Raw genomic sequence first — 24,333 nt, forward strand, 5'->3', positions numbered from 1 at the left:
TGCCATTTGTGACACCATACAGTGTCCATACAGCAACCCTGTACGGCCAGATGGGCCTGTGTTGTCCTTGCTGCCTTTCTGTGTTCTCCTCAGAGTGCCTCAAAGGCACCTCTCTTTCTGCAGCTGAAGCAAACTTTGGCATCCTAGCTTGGTTTTTCTCACTGGCTAAAGATGCACTGATATGCATCCACTGCTCTATAGAGTGTCTTCCAAAAACCTAGTTTTGGACAAAACTAAAAATGGCCGAAAGAGTTTCTGTGGATTTACAACCACTGTCACATTTTCACTGGCTCCAGATAACAGTTATTAAACTTTCTAACTTGCCAATGTAATTTTTTTCAGTATATTAGGACTTGCATAAATATTATTTACGTGCTTTAAGCACGCAGGCCTTAAGAGGGTTATGTCCAGGGTCTCAATATGTTTCTAGGGCAGGTTAACAAAGTTCTAAAGCAAGGATAAAATTGGCATTTTATTGCTTTTAAATCCATAAGAATATGTAATTGGAGGAGACTATCAGTAGAGAATTTCTTTCAGGATGTTCAGGATAAGATAGAGCTCTGTTATATTTATCTATGGTTACATTTTATATTACAGATGAGTATTTAAGAAAGAACACTGCATGTGTATATTTTAATTTAAAGACATTTCCTAATTCTCCAGTGTCATTCAAACTCATGCACTTCCCTGTTATTTGCTTATGATAATCATAATTTCTGTGTCTATAACAGGATTTGTATTCTTTTAGCCTAAGGTAAACATTTTCAACAGCTTGGTTTTAGTTGGCGTGCCTCCTTAGCTAAAACTAAGATGAAAATTCTTGCAAATGCTCAGATACCATTGAGTTATAATAATTTCCCATTAGAAAAGAATACTTGCTCTCTTTCAAACAATTTTTTTTTAAATGCTAATATTAGTTGTGTATTGAATGATTGTTTTTTTCTTCTGAGAATGGCAGAATAAAGGGATTTACCAAACTCTCTGAAAATCTGAATGCTGCACTAATATTCAGACCTTTTAAATAATTTATTGAGAGCACAGCCAACAATATGAAATTTTCATGTGTGAGTATCAAACAGGGAACCTCACGTAAACTTGAAAGGCATGAAAAATAAGGTTATGCTTCAAAACAGAGGTTAATATCCCCAAGCTAAGGTAAAAAAAAAAGATTATTTTTAATGTGTTTTTAAGAAAAACTGTAAGTTGGCACGTTTTGTAGAATCGTGACAAAATCTGATTTCAGTACTTACTAAGGAGATAAGTGGCTCCTGAATAAGGGCAGAGAACTCTTCCAACATCTAGCATTTGTTATGCACAAGGTGTTATAATCTCCAGAAGATTTATCTTGATTAGCATATTTGACTGGTTTTTGCCTACACAAACTGCACCAGTGTCACTGGAAGTCTGTTGTTCCTATTCCCATGGATGTAATTAGGTGTCAGTGAAGAATTGTCCTTCTGTTCCTGTAATTCTACTGAAAAACTAGTTTCACATTGGCAGCTGACAGAAGAATTTTTTAGAAACTGATTTATATTTTAAAATCATCAAGCCACTTTCAACATTTAGAGGACTCAAAGTAGTGGCTTTTAGTTTGCTGCTCCAGAGAGACTGCCTGTGGCCACTGGTACGATGCACCACCTCCAGCCCCTCTGCCTGGGAGCAGCTTGGGCTCAGCTCCTGGTCAGTGTCACGCTTTGTAGGTCAGGATGTTTAGGAATGACTCTGGTGAGCTTCCCATCTGCCACTGGAGCACTAGCTAACAGAAATAATGTGTTACGACTGGCAAAATGGGTGTCATAATTATTTAAGTCCAACTATCATTTACACACTGTTGCAGTGCATGTGGCTGGCTGTTATGTCATACCACAAACTTTCATATTAACATTTTGTTGCACAGGGGTGCATTTTAACAAGTAATATGATTGATTTTGTGTTGAACTAGAACTATACATGACCATCCTCATGAAGTCTTAGAGAAAATAGTACTTAGACAATCATTCTTGTTTTGGTTATAGTGTGCAGTGTAAGTCAGTGTTTCCATTTTGACTGCTGCCAACTTCTGCCAGACACCATTTTTAGAGACATCATAGCTGATGTATGATTTTGTGAAACGGATTTTGCTTCACATCCAGATTATTGCTTTTACTGCCCCGACATCATTAATATTGTTCAGGGCCCTACGAGTTATCAGATGGAGTATTGGTGTTTGCTGATATGCTTTGGAGCTTCTCAGTACTGCTAATGCTTGTTCAGTTGCTAAGCACTGCTGATATATTTGGCATAGCACCAAAGAAAAGATAAAGATAGTCATTGACTCTGGTGTCCTCGGGTGAGCTTTGGGCATGGGGATGCTACTCAGGCTCTTTAGCTTCCACTCTTCTGGGCAATAGTTGGACATCTGAATAGATGTTGGGTAATTAAGTTACCCTCTGTGTGTGGCTCTCAGTGGGACTTATCTCAGTTGGGCATCTTCAGTGCTGGCATCTAGAGCTGAGCTTTACAGTCTAGGCTCCCTTTACAGTTGGAGAGAAACAGGCATTTCTTGAGTATGATTCATCTGGCCTGTTTTAGACATCTACATTAGGGTGAGATTTACAGGCTAAACGGGTGACATAAATAGACGTGATGTTCTCAGGAGCTTTATATAGCAGTAGCACATATTCACTGGTCCACTGACTGAAACCTAGATCTCCCCCTTCTTAACAAGGCTGTCCCTACACAGGAATAGAAAACAAGCCTTTCACTGTGGCTGCCAATACTAATTTTTCCCTTACAGCATGCAATGTTTGCAGCTTAGGGACAGCGGTTGGGCCGCACTAACAGTGGGGTTTAATATGTTTTAAGATTTTCACTTGGTAAATTCCAATTTGAATCCTCTTTCCTAAATGAGGGCCTTAATTACCCATCTGCTGGCTAGGAAACAGGCTGCTCTGGCAGCGGCCGGCCTGATCCCTCTCTGGGCTGTGCTGGTGTGTTTGCTTTTTCCATGCCAGCTGGAATGAAGCACCTCGCTGCTCAGCCTGGCCATGTTTCTGGTGGCTTTGGATATAGTCAGAAACAGATCTTCAGGTATTTATTGTGACAGAAATTTAAGTGAGCAATTTTGATGCATGAGAACTTAGGCTTTTCTGATTTTGGACTCCACCTGTGGCTGTTGGCAGGTCTCAGCATTGGACTCTTCATTCCTGGAGAAATGCAGGCTCTGAAGCATTTCAGATTCTTTAAAGAATTTGACCAATCCTTCATAGTTTAGGAATATAAAAATAAACTTTGTTCATGTTGCTGCTGGTGTCGTTAGTACTGTCTTGCTAGGAACATTCAAAAAGATGCTATTAGTGGTATCTCTGCAAATGGTTCTTTCACAGGACTGATAGGCTTCTCCGTGCATTGTTGACAAATGATGTCTCTGTATATCATGTTACTACCATCTCGCCACACATCTGCAATCTATTTTCAGTTCTCTATTGCTTATTACCAATTTAGGGAAGAAATTGAGAGAAGGAGTTTTGATGGAATACTAGGAAGAACTATTGAAACCAGTAAAGTAATGCAAAGCAAAATACAAACCAGTTGTGATGTTAAGCTGTCTAGAATAAGGCACAAAAGCAGTGCAATTTACTTCTCTCCTCCCTAGCCTTGTTGGTAACTGGAGTCATTGATGAATCATCACACATTAGAGGTGCTGCTCTGTTTGCTGTCACTGCCGAGGAAGGTTCACTGGGCTTCTGCTGTAACCTCACTGTGCTGCTGGGGGCTCTAGAAAACCATTACATAAATGAGAGCATTTTCATACAAGTACTGTCGCTCACCTATGTTTGTGCATTTCACCATGCAAAAATGTGGTTTTTTTTTGCTTTCTCCCACCTACACAGGGAAAGTGATAACCAGTGTGAGTAAGAATCCCATGGCTTTTCTGCTTTTGTTTTTGCTGGATGGAGTGGAGCTCTGTGATTCACAGTGTCCTTAGGTGTCTATCTGGCATTTGTATTTGAAATTTCTGCATAAATGAGTAACTGGATTTGGATTTCTTTTGAAGTGTCTCTTTTGAATGAAGGTTAGTTTCTGTCACTGTCAATTTATTTAATTCCTTCATTTCTACTAATACTGAGTGGAATTAGCTGCATAAAGATTCTTAATTCTCATAACAATGTTCACTTCACAATTTATTTACAAATGCACACCTCGAAAACTCTACCTGAGTATCCATAGATTGCTTGTCACTGCACTGTCTAAGCACTGCGCCTTTAGAGAAGGCATCCGAGCTCATTCTCTTCTTTTGAGCAATTTCATCTGTAATTGGTGTTTCAGAGGGCAGTCTGGTATTAAGGATTTGGGCTCAGTGTTATCAGTGCCCTCTAAGGCAGTACTATGTATTGGGATGGATTTACACTTGGGCCTGTACTTGGTATCAAATGACTCACAGGATCATAGAATGCCTGAGGCTGAAAGGTGCCTTTGGGCTTTGTCAGGTCCAGCCCCTGCCCCACCAAAGCCACTGAAGGAAAGAATCCACTTGAGCAGGGAGGGAAACTCTTCTGCAGCTTTTGCTCACTGCAGCGAGCTGCTGCCTTTTGGAGCCATGAGAATGTGGAGCACCAGATGTTCTTGTATGACGTGGTGGCACATGATATAGCAGTTGTTTTCAGGAGGTGTGACCATAACTGTTGCTAAATGCTAGGCAGAGAGGTCTTGCTAAGGAGTGCTGGCTGGAGAAGGTGCGTTAGATTTAGTGTGCCTGCTGTCACCCTTTTGGCATGCCATGTACCGAGTGCCTGCAGGGATGCCATGGGCAGAATTTAGGCAAATGTTGGATCTGCCAACATTAGAAATGAGATTTAGAGGTTGGAGTCTCCTGCTGTTCTCATCAGAGAATCCTCCAATTTGCACAGGAGCTTGTTCTTCATCTTTTGAGTCCTTCAAGTGAATCAGTGTCTGTATGCAAGTGTATGAGATAGAGTGGTTGTATGCCCTCGGGTTGCTTTCCCACGGCTGACTGCAGAAGAGGTTTCAAGCTCTGCTTGGTTCTACATGCATTGTGGCATTGGCAGCTTTTGCTGGATTTGATGTCATTTTCTTTTGTAGTTGCTGTGATAGCTGTGGCATCATGAAGGATGAGCAGCCTCTCTGAACGGAACCATGGCGTACCTGATTTATATTACATTGAGACAGATGTATTTTTTGAAAAAAAACAAAACAAAAAAACCTGAAAGGCTTCAAAATAACTCTATAGTCTAAGAGGAAAGTTTCCAACCATGGCCTAGGTATGCAGTGATGTAATATTACAGTATTAGAGGAAAATACTTTTGACCTTTGTAAGAACTTTCTCCTTGCTTTCATGCAGGAAAGTCTCATTTTGGGAAGCATGTTGTTTGTGGTGATCCCATTTCTCATAGTCAGCTTGTTTTCTATTTTCTTCGTGGACTAGAAAATTGCAGTCTTATACATCATGTAGCAAAGTCTGTATGACTTCACTCATAAGAAATATATAGGGGGCTACAAATATTCTTGTCTTTTTAAAACCCACATTTGAACTCTTAAATCTTCGCCTGTGCTGTTTTGTGTGTCATATCTGCATTGTACATCCATTCCTCTTTGAGCTTGGTGATTGTCATCTACAGGAGCTGCAAATTCAGTAGAATTTCTGTATATATCAGCCCTCTCAAGTGGCATTTAGCTAATGTCAGAGACCAGTGAAATTCAGTACAACTAATCAGCACCATGTGTCTTCTGGGATGACCCCGTTTGTCCATCTAGAGTTTTTCTGCTTTATAGTTTAGATACCTTGTCACTATTTCAAGTATTTAGAATATCTGTCAAAATACAGCCACATCTTAGAACAGACACTTGGTCCCGGAAGTGAACAGAAGGCAAGTATGCAATTGCTTACACAGATTAATAGATTTCAGTAGTACTATATATTATGTAGCATGTGACACTGAAAAGGCAACAAACACCATGTTCATAATAGCCTGCGCTTCTTAGAAATACCTGAAAACGACGGCATTTCAAACCCTGCTTTGTCTGTCCTGCTGTGCTGCTCCCTCCACCTGTGGTGCAGCAACCTCTCTTCCACCCCCCTTCCCCTGGCTGCTTCCAGAGCCATGTCAGCCCATGGCATTGCCTCTGGCACTGCTGCTGCCGTCCCACAGGGCACCAAGCCCATGCTTGGCGGGAGCAGCTGTGGGAAGTGAGGAGTCTGCAGAGAGAAGGGGCTGCGTTGGTTCCTCTCCCCCATGAAGTACCACCTGCTTTCCCCCAGGGGCAGGACCAGGCCTGCATGCTCGCTTGGCTGGTCTGTGTGCCTCAAGGAGAGCACACCAGTGTGTATGTGCTGAGCATTTGGGGGTGTATTCAGCAGTTGCCTACAGTGTCTGTGTGGATAGGAAGCTGGGCAGGGGCCTTTGCTATTCTCAGAAATAGCGTTCTCTGTAGAGGCTGTAAGGCTGCAGCCATTGTGCAGAAAGGAGGGCAGGGTATGGGAGCAGCAGAGGATACTTCTGTGGTATTTCTCCTGAAATACTGCTGTTTTCATGGAGCTGTTTTCTCAGCTTTTGTAAAATAAACTGAAGTCATCCACCTAACCTATGCATTTCTAACCACGTGATTCATGGACTGGAACATTTTTTATCCATCATTAGAATCATAAATATCTGAAGTTCAAAAGGGCGCACGAGGATCATCGAGTCCAACTCCTGGATCCAAATGGGACCACCCAAAATTCAAACCCTATGTCTGAGGGTTTTATCCAAACGCTCCTTGAACTCCATCAGCTTGGAGCCGTGCACATGCCCCTCTGGGGCAGATCCTTTTTATTCAAGCACTGTTCATCTGATTCTGGAGGTGGAGCAGCAGATATCTCTTCCCTGAGTCATGTGCGAGTCCCCAGTACTGAACTTGTCCACTGCTGTTCCCAGGCCACAGTTACAGATCCCGTCTACTCCTTTCTTTCACCTTCTCTGTGCTGCATTATTCAGCCACGGTCCCCTCTTACCCATCATTTCTCAGTACTTCTCCAAAGCCTTCTCTTCCCTTATTGTCTGCACTTGTCCCGGCATCACCACCAGCCCCATCCCAGTTCATGCACTGTCCTCCTGTCCTCAGATCTGCTTTTGTGTTTCCTGACTTAAGGTTAGTGGGGATAGTATGGGTCAAACTTTGGAGGCAACTTCAATCTTGAGACATTTTGCACATTTTCCAGCTTTTTGAAGTGCGAGATTCTGCTGAATTGGTATCTTCTTATTAGAAGGTTTAGACTTTTGGTTAAAATCCCTCCCTTTCCCACTTTCTTTCCAACCAGCAGCTATGATTTTCTGCTTTAAAACACTAAGAAACTTCCAAGATCAAAACATGGCTGGAGCTGAAAGCTCCAGGGAGCTCTCCTGCTCCAACAGGGTAGGGTTGCCAGGTTCAAAGATCTTTCACAGATTTTTTTCCAGCGTCTGTTAATAAGCACTTAAATCAGAAAGTGTTCTGAGAGTTCTAATGAGGATACAATCTCCAGAAACTTCTAACTTGGAGGACAGCTCTTGTACCGAGGCCATACCCTTTCAACATGTCAGTTCCCAGCTTTGAGGAGAAGGACCTGATGGGAATGAAGGACACTGCAATTTTTTCAGCTGGGGTAACACAATCTATTTCTCTAACCTCATCTCAGAAATGAATGAAATGTTTTGACTGAAGTTTCTTCTTCAAATCTTTAAATTGGTATGAAGCAGACACCGTTAAAAATGATTATTATTTAAAAAAAAACAACTCAGAAGGGTAAAATTGGCAAAGATCTCAGGATCTGAAAATAGAGCCTTATGACTGAAGATATTGGGTAACTGTTAAAGTAGCACTTATCAGTGCCACCTCCAATATTCACAGCATGCTGTTGCCGATCTGAGCCTTGAGAACATCATTCACAGGAAGATATTCTCAGTCCCCATCACTGGTTATCTGAGGGCAGCCATTTCACAGAGCTGTCTAGAGACTTGTTTGGGGCTGCTGAAGCTGTGTGCCCACAGGTGCTGCCGGGTGGGTAGGGGGCTGTGCCAGCCCTCTCCTGCCCACTGTGCACCCGGAGCCTGGTGCTTCTCCAGATGTTGCCCCTCCATATGTTGCCCAAGGTCCAGGACGGCATTTGCATTGCTCCTTGCTTCCAAAGTACCGGATGTTTGGCATCAACTGCATGTGGTGTGAGCTGGGGTACAGGCAGATAATGCCTGGTGGAGGAGATCTCACACAAATATTTCTGTTCATCTTGAAAGGGGAAAGAGGGAGTCCTCAGTCAAGCCCTACTCTTGACATAAAGCTGCAGTCCTGTTGCTGGGCTGTGCATTAGCACAGCTTTGCTGCTCTTGGTCGTTAGCGCTTGGCACTGCGTGTGCTTTCTTTCATTTTATGGGAACCTGATGTATTTCACTACTGGATAGAGAAAAAAATCATCATTGAGATTGTCAAGATTAATTTTTTTCTTCTTGAGGGACTATGAAATTATTCTGAAATGTATGACACGTGTATAATAACAGCCTAGTGCTCTGTTTTTAAAAAATGTGCTATAGGCATTGTGTGGTTTCCCAGAGGCTTAATGAGGGAGCCATACTGTGTTGGAAATTTTTCAACAATAAAAATTGACCTATTACATGCTCATGTAAAATGAGGGCTGACAATCACATGAATATGTCCAAAATCAAATACAGGCATTGTAAAATATCACTTCTTTCCCAGAGAAACTGGTCACCTGTTCCCAGTAGGGTTTTGCATTATATCCTATTCAGAAAAGAATAAGATGCTTCCCTATGGGGAAACAAAATGGCAGCAAAGTACTGGCCCAGTGCCCTTCTATGAATGGTTTTTGCTGACTGTTTTGCCAAGTCTTCAGAAATAATGCACAGGCATATTTTTTCAACATATGTTTTGTCTTTTTGTTGCTTTAAAAGCACAAAGGGAAGAGAGAATATTCTGTGCTATTCACCACTTCATCATCAAAGAAAGGAAGAATTCATTGTTTGCTTGCTTGATTTTCTTCTTCCCTCCATAATACTTCTTTTATTTTCTAGAAGTCTATTTGCTTTTGTTGCTCATTTAACATATACCTTAGAAGCGATGACTTTGTAAAAAAAAAAAATTGAGCATATTGCTCAAGGAAGCTGCTATCTGCTTTCAGGGGAAATGTGTATAATAAAACACTGAAATTTGGAGTCCTGGCAGCAAAAAGTTGGATTTGAGAATTATTCAGTATACCATCAAATAATAAAAAGAAGGAAAGTAATTAAATATAAAGAATTAAAGAATAAATTGAGTGTGGTATATATTGCTCTTCTGCTCAGAACAAAGCTACCTATCATCAGTATTTGCGTGTTCTGTGGATATGTAGTAATAAATTTAAGCAAACATGTAGCCTGGATGAAACCCTGGATGAGTGTTTGGGCCAAGAAAAAGTTTCACTGCTGCGTGTATTTCATTGCTGCTTGAATGTATACGTTCAAACTCACAGCACTGTGAGTCAATTCCTCATCCAGTCACCAGTGTGTGATGCACCAGAGCACAGAGCAGTAGGAGGAGGGGGAATATGGTGTAGGGAGAGGTTGGAGTTCATCAGAGATCCTGTCAAGCAGTTATCTCTAGGTATTAAGAGAAAAAAGAGAAAAAGAAAGGATTAAAGTATGCAAGCAGAACCATGATGGCAAATAGGGTCTTGATGCATCTTTGGTGTACATGGCTCCAAGTTATGGGACACTTCTTCATCAGGGGAATATTTTTGTGTGGATCTCCTCGCATGTTCTTTGTCCTTGCTAATTTATATAGTTTAACAAAAAATAAAAAAATAAAAAAAAATCACATTGGCTAAGCCTTAGATTGGCAAATATCCATATTTAAATAAATATGTGTCAAGATTTATAACAAATAATGTAGAAAAGGATTATTTTAGATAGACAAAGTCAGGAGAAAAAAGAGAAGAAAATATATTTAATTGTAAAGCTACCCAATCCATATTTTTTGTAAATATTCCTTGTTCTGATTTTCAATTTAGAGGTAGAATGTAAAAAAAGCATTATAGGTAATTATGGACAGGAGATTATTAATATTATATTAATATTATATTAATGCAAAAAAGGTTGTGTGCTGCCGAGGGAAGTCAGTGAAGTTATTCTGACCATAGAGAATATTGCCTGAGTATTCTGGAAAAACCCATCACTTAATAGTTCAGATATTTCCAGGATAGAACTATTGAAGCTGGTAGTATGTGTACAGATATATAATATGAAAGATAGCAAAATAAAAGCATGAGAATTAGTGTTTATAAGAAATAGGTATTGCAAGCACTGTCAGTTTTAACAAGGAATATCTGTTGTTACTTGTACATGTTATTTGGATTATTACTTTACTGTTACTATGTAAAAATGTCTTTGAAATACACTCATGAGTTATTTAAATGCATATAATTTATAATGACTCAGCTTCTCCAATAACTTATGCATTCAATACCATAATGTTTGATAACAGTATTGGTAACAAGCCAATCCAATATAATTGCTTTTACTATATTTTAATGTCTTGACAATTGCTTATAATCCATATATTACAATGATGTTTTACTAACTTATTGTGCATTTAGTCTCTATGGTATAGTTAGCTTATATTATAGTTTTTGCTGCTAGCAAAGGGAGCTTCCCCAACAGAGATGGCCACCACCACTCTTCAGATATTCAGATGCTGTTGTAATGCTCAATTTGTGCCTGATTCCTGCTGTAGATGATTACTGGTACATGACTTATGATTCATTCAGGAACAGAAGCTGACTCAAGCACCAATAAATGCTTGTCATTTACCTCTAAAACAGTCAATTTTCTTTAAGTAAACCCTGAGGAAGTTGCAAAAGTGCATACTGAAATTTGGCACTCACAGCTTGAATGCTGAGCAAGTTGTTTGGGAAAATTACATGGAAAGCCAATTTAAAGTCACTGAAGTGTCATAAGTATTGGGAGAAATAGGCAAATTTGCTGTACGGAAAGTGTAGCCAGTATCTAATTAAATGACAAGAGTCTCCTCATAGTAAGATTTAAAATACCACTTGTAAATAATTACACGTATTTTATTTCTCTCATTTCAGTGACTATTTCGACAAGTACCTTCTTTGATGGCTTACTGGTGACTGGGCTCTACACCTCCACGACTGTTCAGGCTTCCCAGAGTGTTGGTGGTTCCAGTGCTTTTGGATTTGGTAAGTCTGAAGGAATTCATGATCTGCAGCCAAAGCTAAGGAATAACTGATCCTCCAGAGGATATCAATAACAACGCAATTACTGACACAAGTTAATTTAGACTCAGTAACCAAGAATACATGGAAGTCAGCTACAGTCAATGAGATGAGGCTCCAAGGTGACTTTTAAGCACTTTTACTTGGATTTCTTCCTCTACTTTCTTCATCTTTGTTCAACTCTGATACTGACCAGGTACTGACCAAATTATGATAATTTTAAGAGAGAAAACTTCAGCAGTTGTTGTGTTCAAAACAGTTATTTCTAAATGGAGTGACATTTGCTATGAACTTACACATTTACTTCCAAGTGTCTAACACTGAACTGAAAAACTGATTCAGCTCAATGCTAGTCTACTTTTTCCACACACTTAACAATAGTGTCTTCCTTAAAACCAGAATGCTGTCAATGTATTCTGTATAACCAAATATTTTCTATATGGGAAAAATAGTTACAGTACAAGAACAATCATGCACTTCAAGTTCTGTTCAGTGGCAGAAGCCAGGCCAGCTGCATTAAGAACAACTGCTTTGAAAACTCCCTTCTGAATTTCCGCAAGTTATTTGCCACTATATATTGTGTAGACAGGTTGTTATTTGGCAATAGTTTTTATTAGCCTCACAGAACTGTTATCATCTGTGCTGAAGGAGGAAGGCAACACTAGTAGATCTAATCTGCACGTTTTCACCTTCCACATTGGTCTTCTTATCTGGATGATACGTTAGTGATATCCAGTAGCGATAATCCTTCACTGTAATTTTCTTTGTAACAATTCATATAAAATTTCCTAGGGCCTGAGTGTCATACATCAGATGTATGCTTTCTTGTAAATGAAATAGTGTGAAGTAAGTGAGCTCACGTTACAAGTAGCACATTATTTAAAACTGTGAGGAATAGCTTGAGAAGGGCTCTGCCCCTGTGAATGCAGCATTTTAAATAAAAATCTCAATTTTTTTTTCACTAGCTCCTATGCTTACATATATATTAAAAAAAAAAAAAAAAGATTTGAAGGTTTCAGAAGAGCTTATGCTCTTGTGTGTGTCTTTGCAGTCACAGTAAGAAATAAACAGTGAGGGAAAGATGAAGGCAACAGTGAAGACAACAGCTTTTGAATTTAAATTTCTATGCATGTTCAATGCATGACGTACTGATGGCTCCCAGCATGGAAAACTGCTCTCTGCAGTGAGAGCTGAGAAGGCTGGCCTCTTTTGAAGAACATTTAACACACATATGATCTGCATTCAAAATAATTTGGTAGTTCAAAACTTTACAATATTTTAAAATCTACAATTTGCAGTAGAAAGAGAGAGTAGTCTCCACCATATGTAACAAATAGTTGAATATACTAATAGGTAGGAAAGGCATTGTTTCATTTTCTGACACAAACATAAAGTACTTTTTCAAGCAAGCCTAGATCCATCTGTTGTGTCATCATTTCTAATTAGCGAAGAAGCTGCTCCTTCTTTCCAGCAAGTGATCATGATGTTGAGGTTAGACTCAGCTTGCTGGAAATGATTTTTTTTCCTAAAGCTGGGAACTGTATAAGATTCAGAAATCAGAAGCCAAAGACTTATATGGCTTAGCGTAGAGTTGGTGGTGAGCTAAGATGGGCCTTTAAAAGTACAAGGATAGCAATATTCTGAAATCGAGTTGATAGTAGCTGCTTACAGTGTAAGGAAGAATATTCTTTTTCCATTGCAAAAATAGCACTGAAATGCTTCTGTCCATGTTACTCAGGAGGTCACATGAGATTATCATCACATTCCAGTCTCCCCCCACTCTATGAAGTCTTCCCAACATACACAGATCTGTCCTTTTTTTCCACAAGTAGCTTCAATTATCTTTTAATCACCTTATTTAGGAATTCACTTCATGGAGACACAACCACTCTCAGTTAACACAGTTAACCACATCAAGAACCTTTGAAGAAAAATGATAAAATGTTAATACTAGCAGGTTTAATTATAAAGGTTGGGAATTTTTTTCTTTTTCATTATATATTATGTAGCCAAATAAATACTTCTTGGCTTCCTCTGGAGGATTATACTAACAAGAAACTTCCTGAAATATTTATTTGGGAAACTTTCTAACAACTTTTCTAGGGGGAAGTGAGTCAGCTTTTGGGGGATGGAACTTAAAAGTTGTCTTAATTATTCATCTTTTGTCCAAAGCTAAACCATTATCTGGGTTCAGACAAAGGTAAAACTAAAATTGTAAAGCTAAAAGTGGAACCAGGATAAAGCTTAAATACATACCGGAAACCTCACAAGCCAAGCTGTGATGATTTTTAGTAAATAAATGATCCTTAAATCTAACCTTTAAGAACAGTATTTCTATCTCTGTATGATCCCTTTGATAAAATAAATATCCACAATGACATCTCTCTGGTATCATTTCCAGTCTGATGTCCTGATCAGGGGGGTGCATATCTGGGACTCATTGCCACGTCCTTAACTGTTGCCCTTAAGGCTTCATTTCTGCTCGTCATCTCCATCTTTTTTAAGCCATATCGTCACTGATACTCTTGACATCATTCACACCCCAGCTTTCCCTGAGACTGTGTTTTGGAGGATCTCTCCACCCCCGTGCTTCTTCCCTTCCCTTCCCTTCCCTTCCCTTCCCTTCCCTTCCCTTCCCTTCCCTTCCCTTCCCTTCCCTTCCCTTCCCTTCCCTTCCCTTCCCTTCCCTTCCCTTCCCTTCCCTTCCCTTCCCTTCCCTTCCCTTCCCTTCCCTTCCCTTCCCTTCCCTTCCCTTCCCTTCCCTTCCCTTCCCTTCCCTTCCCTTCCCTTCCCTTCCCTTCCCTTCCCTTCCCTTCCCTTCCCTTCCCTTCCCTTCCCTTCCCTTCCCTTCCCTTCCCTTCCCTTCCCTTCCCTTCCCTTCCCTTCCCTTCCCTTCCCTTCCCTTCCCTTCCCTTCCCTTCCCTTCCCTTCCCTTCCCTTCCCTTCCCTTCCCTTCCCTTCCCTTCCCTTCCCTTCCCTTCCCTTCCCTTCCCTTCCCTTCCCTTCCCTTCCCTTCCCTTCCCTTCCCTTCCCTTCCCTTCCCTTCCCTTCCCTTCCCTTCCCTTCCCTTCCCTTCAGCCTGAGGGCCCTTGCTGGTGTTCTGCCTCTTTTCTACTGCATGGGACATGGTAACTGCACTGAGTGCTTATGAGCCCACCAAGGCTACTCTGCCACATGTGGGGTGGGATGTACATATGGCCACTGCTAGACTTCTTGAAAAAATATTACAGAAAAGTAGGAAAGAGCAGCAATTAAAAACATGTTCGGAAGATCCAAAAGCAGTGGTCAGTTTTGATGAGAATGGTGGCTTGCAAATGAGATTAAGGCTCAGTGGTGCTGGGGGTGGCTAGAGGGATCTAACCTGGATAAGTGCAAAAATGCAACTGGGTTCCTCCAAAACTACATGCACTTGAAAGCAGGGAGCACAGTATTATTTCTTCTACTAAAGGAGATTACAGCATAATCCCTCAACTGACAACCTGAATCTGTCCTCATTACAGAAAATGTAAACCTTTGTAGTTAAGCCAAAATATGTCTAATTTTATGTGAATCGTAATTAATTATTACACTGATGTTTACATTTTAATAAGTGTAGAATAAACAAGTAATTTTATAATAGCAGTCATATATACATTAACCTTTTAAGCTAAATTTAAAAGGGCCTATAGACCATATACAGATTCTGTGTTTTGTGGTAGAGACAGTGGATTCCGAGCTCTCCCTGCTCTGAAAAGTGTTGCCAGAGGCCTAATTGGCTAACAAAAGATTTGGGCTTATTTTCTGCATAAGTTTATACAATAAGTCACTACCTTTTAAAACAGATGTCTCCTATCTAAATCGAAGTCATAAACTGCTGATGAATTTTAGCTTTTGTTTAATTCTGCGGGCTACTTCATAAGAGTCTATGAGAGTGATGTTATCTGGAAACATTTTAGGGCCTGAAGAAGAAAATTCCATGTGCTAGGAAACAAACAAACAAACAAAAAATAGCATATGAAAGATCATTCTTTGGAAGATTATCTTGTAATTTTTCCTGCTTTGCAATTCCTTGCTTCTGTATTAAGTTCATCACAAATTCTGTAAGTAATACCTTGAGTCTCTGGAACTTTTTCTTGTTTTGTTTTAATTTAAAAGAGTTACAAATATTCCTTAAAGTATGTTGAGCAATAAATTTCCTCGAAGAATGCCTGGGAAGAACAATCATCAGAAATAATTTCTTGCCATTACATTCTACCTTATGCTCTTTTTCTTCTAAATTACTCTGTTGCCTTTCGACAGGATTAAGGCAGCCTTCACCTAATCCTCTCACTGGTGTTTTGGTTATGTATGTTTGCACTGCAGACCAAAACCAAAAGCCCTTTAAGATTTTTGGCTGAAGAATCTCTGTGATTTGGTTCGCAGGACACATGCAGTCTTAGGGCAGATTTACTGCAGGTGGGAGTCATCAACAGCGTTGCCAATTTCATCCCTGGAGAAAGAAGGGCAATGTGGTGCCTGGGTGGCTGAAGGGCACTTGCACTGCTGTCTGCAAGAGGGTATCAGGATGTGCTGTGGCTGTGCCAGTGGTGCATGGGTCCAGAGCAAGCACTGAAGGTGTCGGAGGTGCCCATACTCTCTCTCTACTCCAGCACCGGGCGCGTGGTTTTGAGCCTCTGGAGGCTTGGTTTTGGCATCAGTTCATGCTCAAACACTGTTGGGTCTGTGGTAATGTTTTGCTTTCAGATTTTGACAGATAAAAGAAAACATCCCCTGCTAACATTATGAGATAGAAAAAGACCAACTGTTGGATTTTTCTTGTTAGGTGAGCCTACCAAGCTGCTCCCTCCTGCTCAGTCTTTGCCTCTCTTTGCTTTTCCGCAGCTTTGAAAAGTAAGGAATAATCAGCAAATGCCAGTTCTTGAGAAAAAGTTTTTTTGGTTACATACACACAAACTGCTCTTGAAGTGCACTTCTGTAACTTGCTGAAATTGCTGTGGATCCCTGGTTTACTTTGTGACAAGCCAAATGGGCTCCCAGACCCTCCCTTCACACCGGAGATACTTGCCAGAAACCAAACAGATGGTAAACTAGGAAGAAATGACCCTTGGCATTCTCATTAGAACAGTTGGGGAAGTTTTAATAGGCCCCTACTTGCCTTGTGCTGTATCTAATACCCTTTGAACTGCCACTTTTTTTTCCAGTTTGTTACAAGTCAACTACTGCCATGTATATTTTAATAGGGATTATCAAATACAATTTGCCCAGAAGTTGTACCAGCCCTCTGCTGCTAATTAGCAAAGTTTAAATAATCACTGAGTTCTGGAATAATTGGAAAGAAACACCGTTTTCCCTGCCAATGCATAATTACCAATTAACAGGAAGATAAAATATCCATATAGTAGTCTTATCTTGGAGAATTTGTTAACAGTCAATTAAATAGTAAGTTAGTGCCAAGCTGACATTGGTCAGGAAAGTTTACATTTGAGTTTAATTTTATGGTACTCCCCTCTGCCAAGAGTATGTAGAAAAGCCATAATGAAGCTTTCAAAGTTTGTCTACCAAGATATTTGATTACTGTATAAACGTACTTACGTCCAAAAGTTGACTGTTTCTTAAAAAAAAAAACAAAAAAACAAACCATTCAGCTTTATTAACTCAACATGTTTATGCTACCATGGCAAAAGCAGTAAGTGCTGCTCTCCTGACAAGGAACTGTGCACCTGCTGAAGGGGAAGATTCCCTATGTGTACCTGGCTGCGGCAGAAGTAATAGCCCATGGGTGGAGGGGCAGGATAGCCAGAAAGGCAGTTTCTGCAGAAAATGCTTAAATTGTCCTAGTCTGGGTGTAGTGCAACCCAGTTCTATTGCCTGAACACCATCATCCATTTCTGAAGCACTCTTGTACTTGCCAATTCCCTGCTCTGGCAGCAGTAGCTCAGCCCTGCTTCTTGGACATCAAAATCCAATTTACCTAATCTGCTGAGAAGCCCTGAGTTATTTTGCAATTTAACATACATAAAACTGAATTATGGTGTCTGCTCCATGATTTATTTCGAACTTCCTTGAAGCATTATGAAGATGACAATAAAATAATTCAAGCTTTTAACCCCACAAATATACCTGCAGCTCTTATTAGCTGTGACCTGGTCAAAGTGGCCAAGCTAGAAAAGGAGAATTAGCCTATATAAAATGTGATACATGTAATACTGTTTATATTTATGAGTGCAGGTGGAATTTAACACTGCAAGCACCACTTAATGCTTTGCAAATGGGGAGATAGGTGGACACTGTAGTGGAGGCAGAGAGAAATTTTACAGCCCAGTAGTGCTTTTAAATGGGCATCTGTACTTTTTAAGCAAGGCAATGCCTTTAAAGACAGTTTTACATAGCCAAAAGTAAATTGCTAATTGATATGTTGAGGCTGGTCCAATTCAGCAAGTACATTTACTCAGTAGTAATGGTTTTTCAGGTCTTATATACATCTGTTTTTCTCCCCTGAGATGGCTAGAAAATGGTAAGGGAAGAATTTAGAGGTTCATTGAATTTTAATAGGATTTTTTTATTGCATTTTAGTTTTTAATAAAATGCAGGTAATAAAAAACCAACATAAAACTTTGTGAAGTAATCAGTTTTTGGACTGCCCCACATCCCTAAGAGAATTCTGATCATGGTAAGGTACAGATTGCCTTAAAAAATAATCTGACAGGCTGGTGATTTTTATCTATTATAACACATATTGAAAGTTGTAGCTAATGCTTTTCAGAGTGTACAAATTTTAGGTCCCATTAATAACATAATTTTTTTTTTTTTTTAGATATATGTACATTCATGCACACATTTATACATAAGGAATTCTTTCTCCTTATTTCACCTTAACTTCTTATACCATCTTCAATTGCTGCATTTTGAATGCTAGGAATCACCATGTTCTGAATTTTATTTTTTTTTTTTTGAACAAACAACTTCACATATGATGGCACTTGTGGCTTTATCTCCATTAAATTAATAGCAGTGATTAAGAATCCTGCAATTTCAGTATCACCTTAAGAGAGCTGTGGTCTGTCTTTTGGAGATCTCCCACACTGCGCAGCAATTTTTGTGTTGACAAACTCCAGTTAATTTCTGCATTCTCAGCCTTTACATGTCAAACTTGGCACCAGAAAAAATGAGAAAGACTGGATCAGTGACTGCATGGCAAAATTTTGTGAAGGTGAAAGATGTTCAGAGTTCCTGGGATGGAACAATGGTAAAGCTGAGGAGCCTTGTGCAGCTCCCAACAGTTGAACCTTACCTAACCCTCAGCGTAGGTAATATTCAGGCTTCTGAATCTTAGAGATCAAATCAGCTTGCTTGCTTTCATGAATGACCTCAGAAAAATGACATTTCCAGACTAGCTTGAGCCTGTAAGTGCTTATGGCAATCTAAAATACACTGTCATTGCTTTGAGAGCTATGTTCAGCTGGATTGATGGGTTGAAGTTCCGTGCCAAATCTTAACAACAGAGAATTAGCTGTAGTAAAGTAGGGGGAAAAGGCCATCATCAAGAAATTTAGGGCCATCTTAAAACAGCATTCTGTGTGGCTATGCCTCAAGAATATATCAAGCAAGTGTTCCTGTGGCTGCATAAGCATCACTCTGCTAACATGTCTGTATTACTTCTTGTCTCATGCCCCTTTCTGTGATGCCTGGTTGTCCTGTGTTGTGTTGCTATAATCAGCTGGAGTCCCCTTTCCTGACTCCCCTGTTGTGCCAGGACTATTATTTTCCCTATATTTTGTGTTTACTGGGAAGTGATCACATATTCACACTGAAATTACGGGGTTCTTGGACTTCATCAATTAAGATGCATTGAAGCCTCTTGTAAATGTGAGATGATATTGGGAAATGGTTATTTCTGTAATTTTGAAGACAAGTTTGTAAACTAATTTCTGGCATATTATGGCAAACAAATGTTGTCATCAGAATGCTTTCCCCATATCTGCCAACATGTTTTATTTGGAAGTGGAGTTGATGAGGCTTACAGGAAAATGGATCTTAAGAGTCTCGTGCAAAGCTCCTGATAATCACCTATTGTAGCAGTTGATTTTGTGGTTTGCTTATCTTTTTTTGTGATTATGACTGATAATTGTTTGTATGTTTTCACAGATAGTTCACAATAAAAATCTGTTCCAGGTCTTGTAAAAGAGTAACCCAATATTAAGAATAAACTAATAAAAGGGAATTATTAACTGTAGGCGATGATTGTACAGCTGTATTTTTATCAGATGCAAAAGTACATGAAATAAATACAACTACTCAGCCCTTGCTGCTGAAGTAAGCATGGGAGCAGGGCTGCCTCTCAGATCATGTGCTGCACAGAGCAAATGGAAAAGCAATCAGAGCTGTTCCCACTCAGCCATTGCTGGTAGTGTTGGCTTTAGAGAGAGGAGGGGATTGTCAGATTCATGGAGAATCACAGAGTGGCTGATATTGGCAGGGAGTTCAGGGTCCATCTGGCCCAATTCAGCCCCAACAGGGACACCCGGAGAAGGGTATGCATTGGCACAGCCAGGCAGCTTCTGGACATCTCAGTGGAGGAGGCCCACAGCCTCCAGACAGCTGTGTCAGTGATCTGTCACTGCACAGCACAGCAGTGCTTCCTGGTGTTCAGATGGAACCTTCTTGGTCTAGTTTGTGTCTATCACCTCTTGTCTTGGCACTGCAAGCCATTGGAGGAAGCCTGGCTCTGTCCTCTTTGCACCCTCCCTTCAGGTGGTGCAGGGGATTCCCCTGTGTCTTCCCTTCTCCAAGGCTGAACTGGTCCAGCTCTCTCAGCCTTCCTCACAGAAGAGGTGCTCCAGTATCTTCATCATCTTTCATTGGACTCTGTCTGTGTCCTTCCTGTACTGGAGAGCCTAGAGTTGAACACAGCACTTCAGATGTGCCTCGCTAGCGCAGAGTAGACGGGAAGCATCACATCCTTAATCTGCTGGCAGTACTTTGTCTAATGTAGCAAGGGCACGCTGCTGGCTCCCCCAGTTTCTTTTTGGCAGAACTACTTTCTGGGTAGGTGCTCCCGGCATGTCCCGGTGCTGAGGTTCCTTCTCAAGGGCAGGACTCTGCGCTTCTCCTTGTTGAACTTCACACGGCTGCATCAACCCACCTCTCCTGTCTGCTGAGGCCCTTCTGGACAGCAGCACAACTTTGGCATGTCAGACAGTCCTACAAGTTCTGTGTCATTTACAAACTTGCACATGAGGCAAAACATTATACCTTTGCATTGGCACAAGGTCACTCTCATAGCTTGTCACAATAGAACAAGAGTTTACCGACACAGTAATGTTGCAGTACATTCTAGAAGTTGGAAAATTTGAGGATAGATTGAAGTGAAAATTACCAAAAGGCACTTGTTCATAAATGAACATCACCTTGCAAGGGTCTGAGTTGGTTCTACATTGAGTTCAGTCCAATTGTCCTTGCTACAAAATCACCTGGAAGAAAAAGTGCAAGCTCTGACATGAAATTCTTACTCCTTGAGACAGGGCTGGTTCTCAGTTCTGCTCAGCTGGATTTTATTACTGAACAAAATCCATTATTCTAAGGTTCCTGTGTCAATCCAGGCACCTTATTTTGTAAAGTTATTAAAAGGAGAAAAAAATAACTTTTTTTTTTTTTTTAAATGTGTTCACATTTTGTTAATTTACCTACTGATTGCTTTTAAATGTTTTGATGAACTCTTAGAATCCTCTCATATGAACACTGACTTTTGCTTGTAAAAAGAAATGATGATCTTTAACTTAAAACAATAACTTTAAGATATTTGTCTCACTCCAATTTATAGGAGAGAGAGGAGGTTCTTTCAATATACGTATACCTGACAGCAAGATTAAGACAGAACCGGTCATATGGTAGCCCAACCTGTTTATTACAAATCCTACTTGCTTAGATAGATGGGTAAGGGAAGACAGGCAATAGAAAGGAGATAGGAAATAGAAGCAAGGAGTCTTTGTAGAAAGCAAGAGAGATATCACCACCATGGGTCCAGCACGGCTCGCAGTGCATCTGTTGATCTCAGGAACTCGTCACTGCTGGGGATGGCAGAAAGCCAGGAAGCTTTGCAGCAAGCAGGCCCCTGGGGGTTCTTCGAAAGAGGTTTCTTTCCCTCAGGGAATTCCTCCATCAAAGGTTTCTTTGGTATTTCTTCTCCAAAGTCCTTAGTTTAGCAAGAGCCTTTTCTCCCCTCAGGTTTCTCAGGTTTTTTTTCTTCTTTTTTTCTCTTTGCTAGTGTGACATACCTGGCCCAACAGGTAGTCCAGCAGGGAGTGGTGCCTTCGTTGTTGTGCACAAGCATTATCGCCTTTTGCAGTGGTCAGCTCCTTCAAGCCGCATCCCCAAAAAAGCTTCTTTACAATCATAAGCAGAAGTACTGTGATAGCCACCACTTCCCCCTTAATAATTCAAAATTGTTAGAGTTTTATCACCAAAAAGGCCTCACAATGCAAGCTTTGAGAGAAAAAATAAAACACAACTTTTTCGTCTCGTTACAGCCCACAAAGAATGGTATTTAACATTTGTCAAGTGAATCAACATACTATAATCCTGCCCCCATTAGGAAAGATAAGATATTACTAAAATCTAGGGCAGCCTATAACGGAAGCATTTTTCTTCATAAACCCAACCCTGAGATGTCGAATGCCTGCAGGAAACAAATATTAGGAGAAATAGGGGCAATACATAAACATGACACTGGGCCTCACTGTGGGAAGGTAAAGATGTTTTGCAGGTTTTTGAGAATGGTTTGGTTTTTTTTTCCTAATCATATCAAGTTAAGTAGCTGGATGTTGAAAGATCTTGTGATGTTTTGGGAATACATCTATACATCTGGGTCTAAACACTCTAGTTGTATTCTACTTTATTTAAAACTGTTTAAATAATTCCTTGGCAATGCTACATTGCCAGCATTAATAAAAATAACGAATCTTTTAAAAGTAGCAGTTTATTAATAAAGTCAGCTTTTTGCTTTTTGAACATTGAGATTTGTTATATGCTTGTTTCTGGACAAACGTGTTGTGACATTAGAGTCATACTCCACTTGCATGGCATCATAGTCACCTTGATGTCCTGTGACGTGCAGAAAAGATGACGTGATTATCAGAAGATTGAATCAATAAATACTGACAGCAATAGCTGTTAAGATGAAGAATATAAGTAAAAAAAAACCAAAAACCTAAAAGTTGTTTTATTCTGCAAATCTTAATTTTTAGAAAGATTAAGCTTAAATTTTTAATTTTGATGTGAATGGTGGATCTGTTGAAATATTCCATCTGCTTGCTCAGCACATATTAAAAAAAAAGCATTTTCTCTCTAGAAATGAAACTATACTAGATTGCATAATAAAGGTCTTGATTTAGACTCTTCCTTGTTAACTACCTACTTAAACTTATCACTGAACATGTAATAAGTAGTATCAGAGGGATGGTGAACACACAGTAGTCATAATTCAATCATTCAGGCAGCTTTGTCAAAATATTTGCTTACGAGAGCAAAGATGTAGTGAACTATTTAAAAACCTTCAGTCATAATTTGCCAGAGTCCAACCAAAATAAACTTGGATGTACTACACAGAAGAAAGTTGCTTTAGCTGCAGTTTTCCCTGGGATTATGAAAGAGATGCATGCTAGCTTCTAATTGAAGTTTGGCTGAAGATTTAGCATGAATATGAAATTTAGATTTGCACTGAAGAATTTATCAAATGTATGATAATCTAAAGTAACTTTTTGCTTAGCACGGTCCAAATAAATGTTTATTTGCTCTGCTGAAATACTCTAACTGAGCAGTATATGCAAGATTCAAGAACTTTTCCATTTTTTTTATCCAAAATAAGTATTTCTGGAAGACTTAATGATTACAACTTTACATTTTTAAAACCAGGATTTTTTTAATGTTTTTCTTCTGTATTTTACTCATAGATGGATCTTCTCATTCATTTCTGAGGATCCCTTCATTCAGTACTTTCTGTGTAGGGGATTTGGGTGACTGTCTGGAAGCTGAGGCATTCACATACAGATGTGCCTTGAAGTTCCCTGTTTTCCAACGACTGACACTGACATGCAAAGCACTTCTGAAGGTCTAATTTTCTGACATTAGCTGCTATTCTTTCAAAGGAATGTTGAAAGATATCTGTCATAGTTAATTAGGAGGTTGTGGTAAATAGCTGAGCTGGTTCCCCCCAGCTTCCTTTCTGCATGGAGGACAAAAATGGGCATTTTGGGGACATTTGTCATGTTACTCTGCAGTGACCATCTAAACTAGACAGATGATTTATATCCAAGTCATTATTTCTTGCCACTGCTTTTAATAGGAACTAAGGTGAGTAGCTCAGCTGCGAACCTCAACACACTGGAAATTCGAAGTTGAGTGACAGGAATCTCCTGTGTGGTAATGAGCACCAGAAGACCCTGAAACTGGTGGCACAGTTGCTTCTTTACTTGACTGATGTAAGACCTAAAGCATATGCAGCATTGGGAATGCAAATGCTGCAGGGGTAACTGTACAGTTTGGTATTGGTCATATTGTTCGTTCTTGGACTAGCTGTGCTTGGTAAGGCAAGCAAGTGTTCTTCAGGGCCAACAGAGAGGTGTGTTAGAGAGTTGGGCAACTACTGAAGCAGCTGAGTTGGTGGACAGCTCTGCTCAAGGACAAATTCATGTGGAAAAAAAGTTAGCTAGATTTAGTAAACATGGAGGGATGGAACAGATTGGCTTATAGAGACTGAGAGACTCCATCAGGGAGCCAGGCCCAACTCAAGCAGCACGTATGCAATGTCTTGGTCTGGACCCATGTTTTTCACCTTCTGAGACTCAGGGCATTGTCTGGTTTGGGAAACAGAACACTTACAGTCTCAATCTCAGTCTCAGTCTCACTCAGCCTTAGAAGCAGCTGAAGTGCAGCTATGGTTAAAGTGTAGCTTAAAAATTACGTAGAGGAACTCTATTGTTTAATAAGCAAATTAATGTATTAAATACAATTCTATTTAACATTATCTTATTGGTAAAGGATAAGAAAAGGAGGAAAGGTTCTTGTTAACACTGTCTGATTTTATGCTGGCTGTGGTATTTGTGCTATTGCAAACA

General features: G+C 40.0%; 1 protein-coding gene across 2 annotated transcripts in view; it reads left to right on the forward strand.

Annotated features, from left to right (window-relative positions):
* RELN (reelin) overlaps positions 1-24,333 on the forward strand; it is a 267,668-nt gene that overhangs the window by 32,666 nt on the left and 210,669 nt on the right. For both annotated transcript variants that reach the window (XM_052680833.1, XM_052680834.1), the window contains exon 2: positions 11,096-11,206. In XM_052680833.1, coding sequence (XP_052536793.1) covers positions 11,096-11,206 — 111 coding nt within the window. The remainder of the gene's footprint in view (positions 1-11,095; positions 11,207-24,333) is intronic.

Source organism: Tympanuchus pallidicinctus, unplaced genomic scaffold (assembly GCF_026119805.1).
Source record: "Tympanuchus pallidicinctus isolate F22 unplaced genomic scaffold, pur_lepc_1.0 scaffold19, whole genome shotgun sequence".
Lineage (NCBI taxonomy): Eukaryota > Metazoa > Chordata > Aves > Galliformes > Phasianidae > Tympanuchus > Tympanuchus pallidicinctus.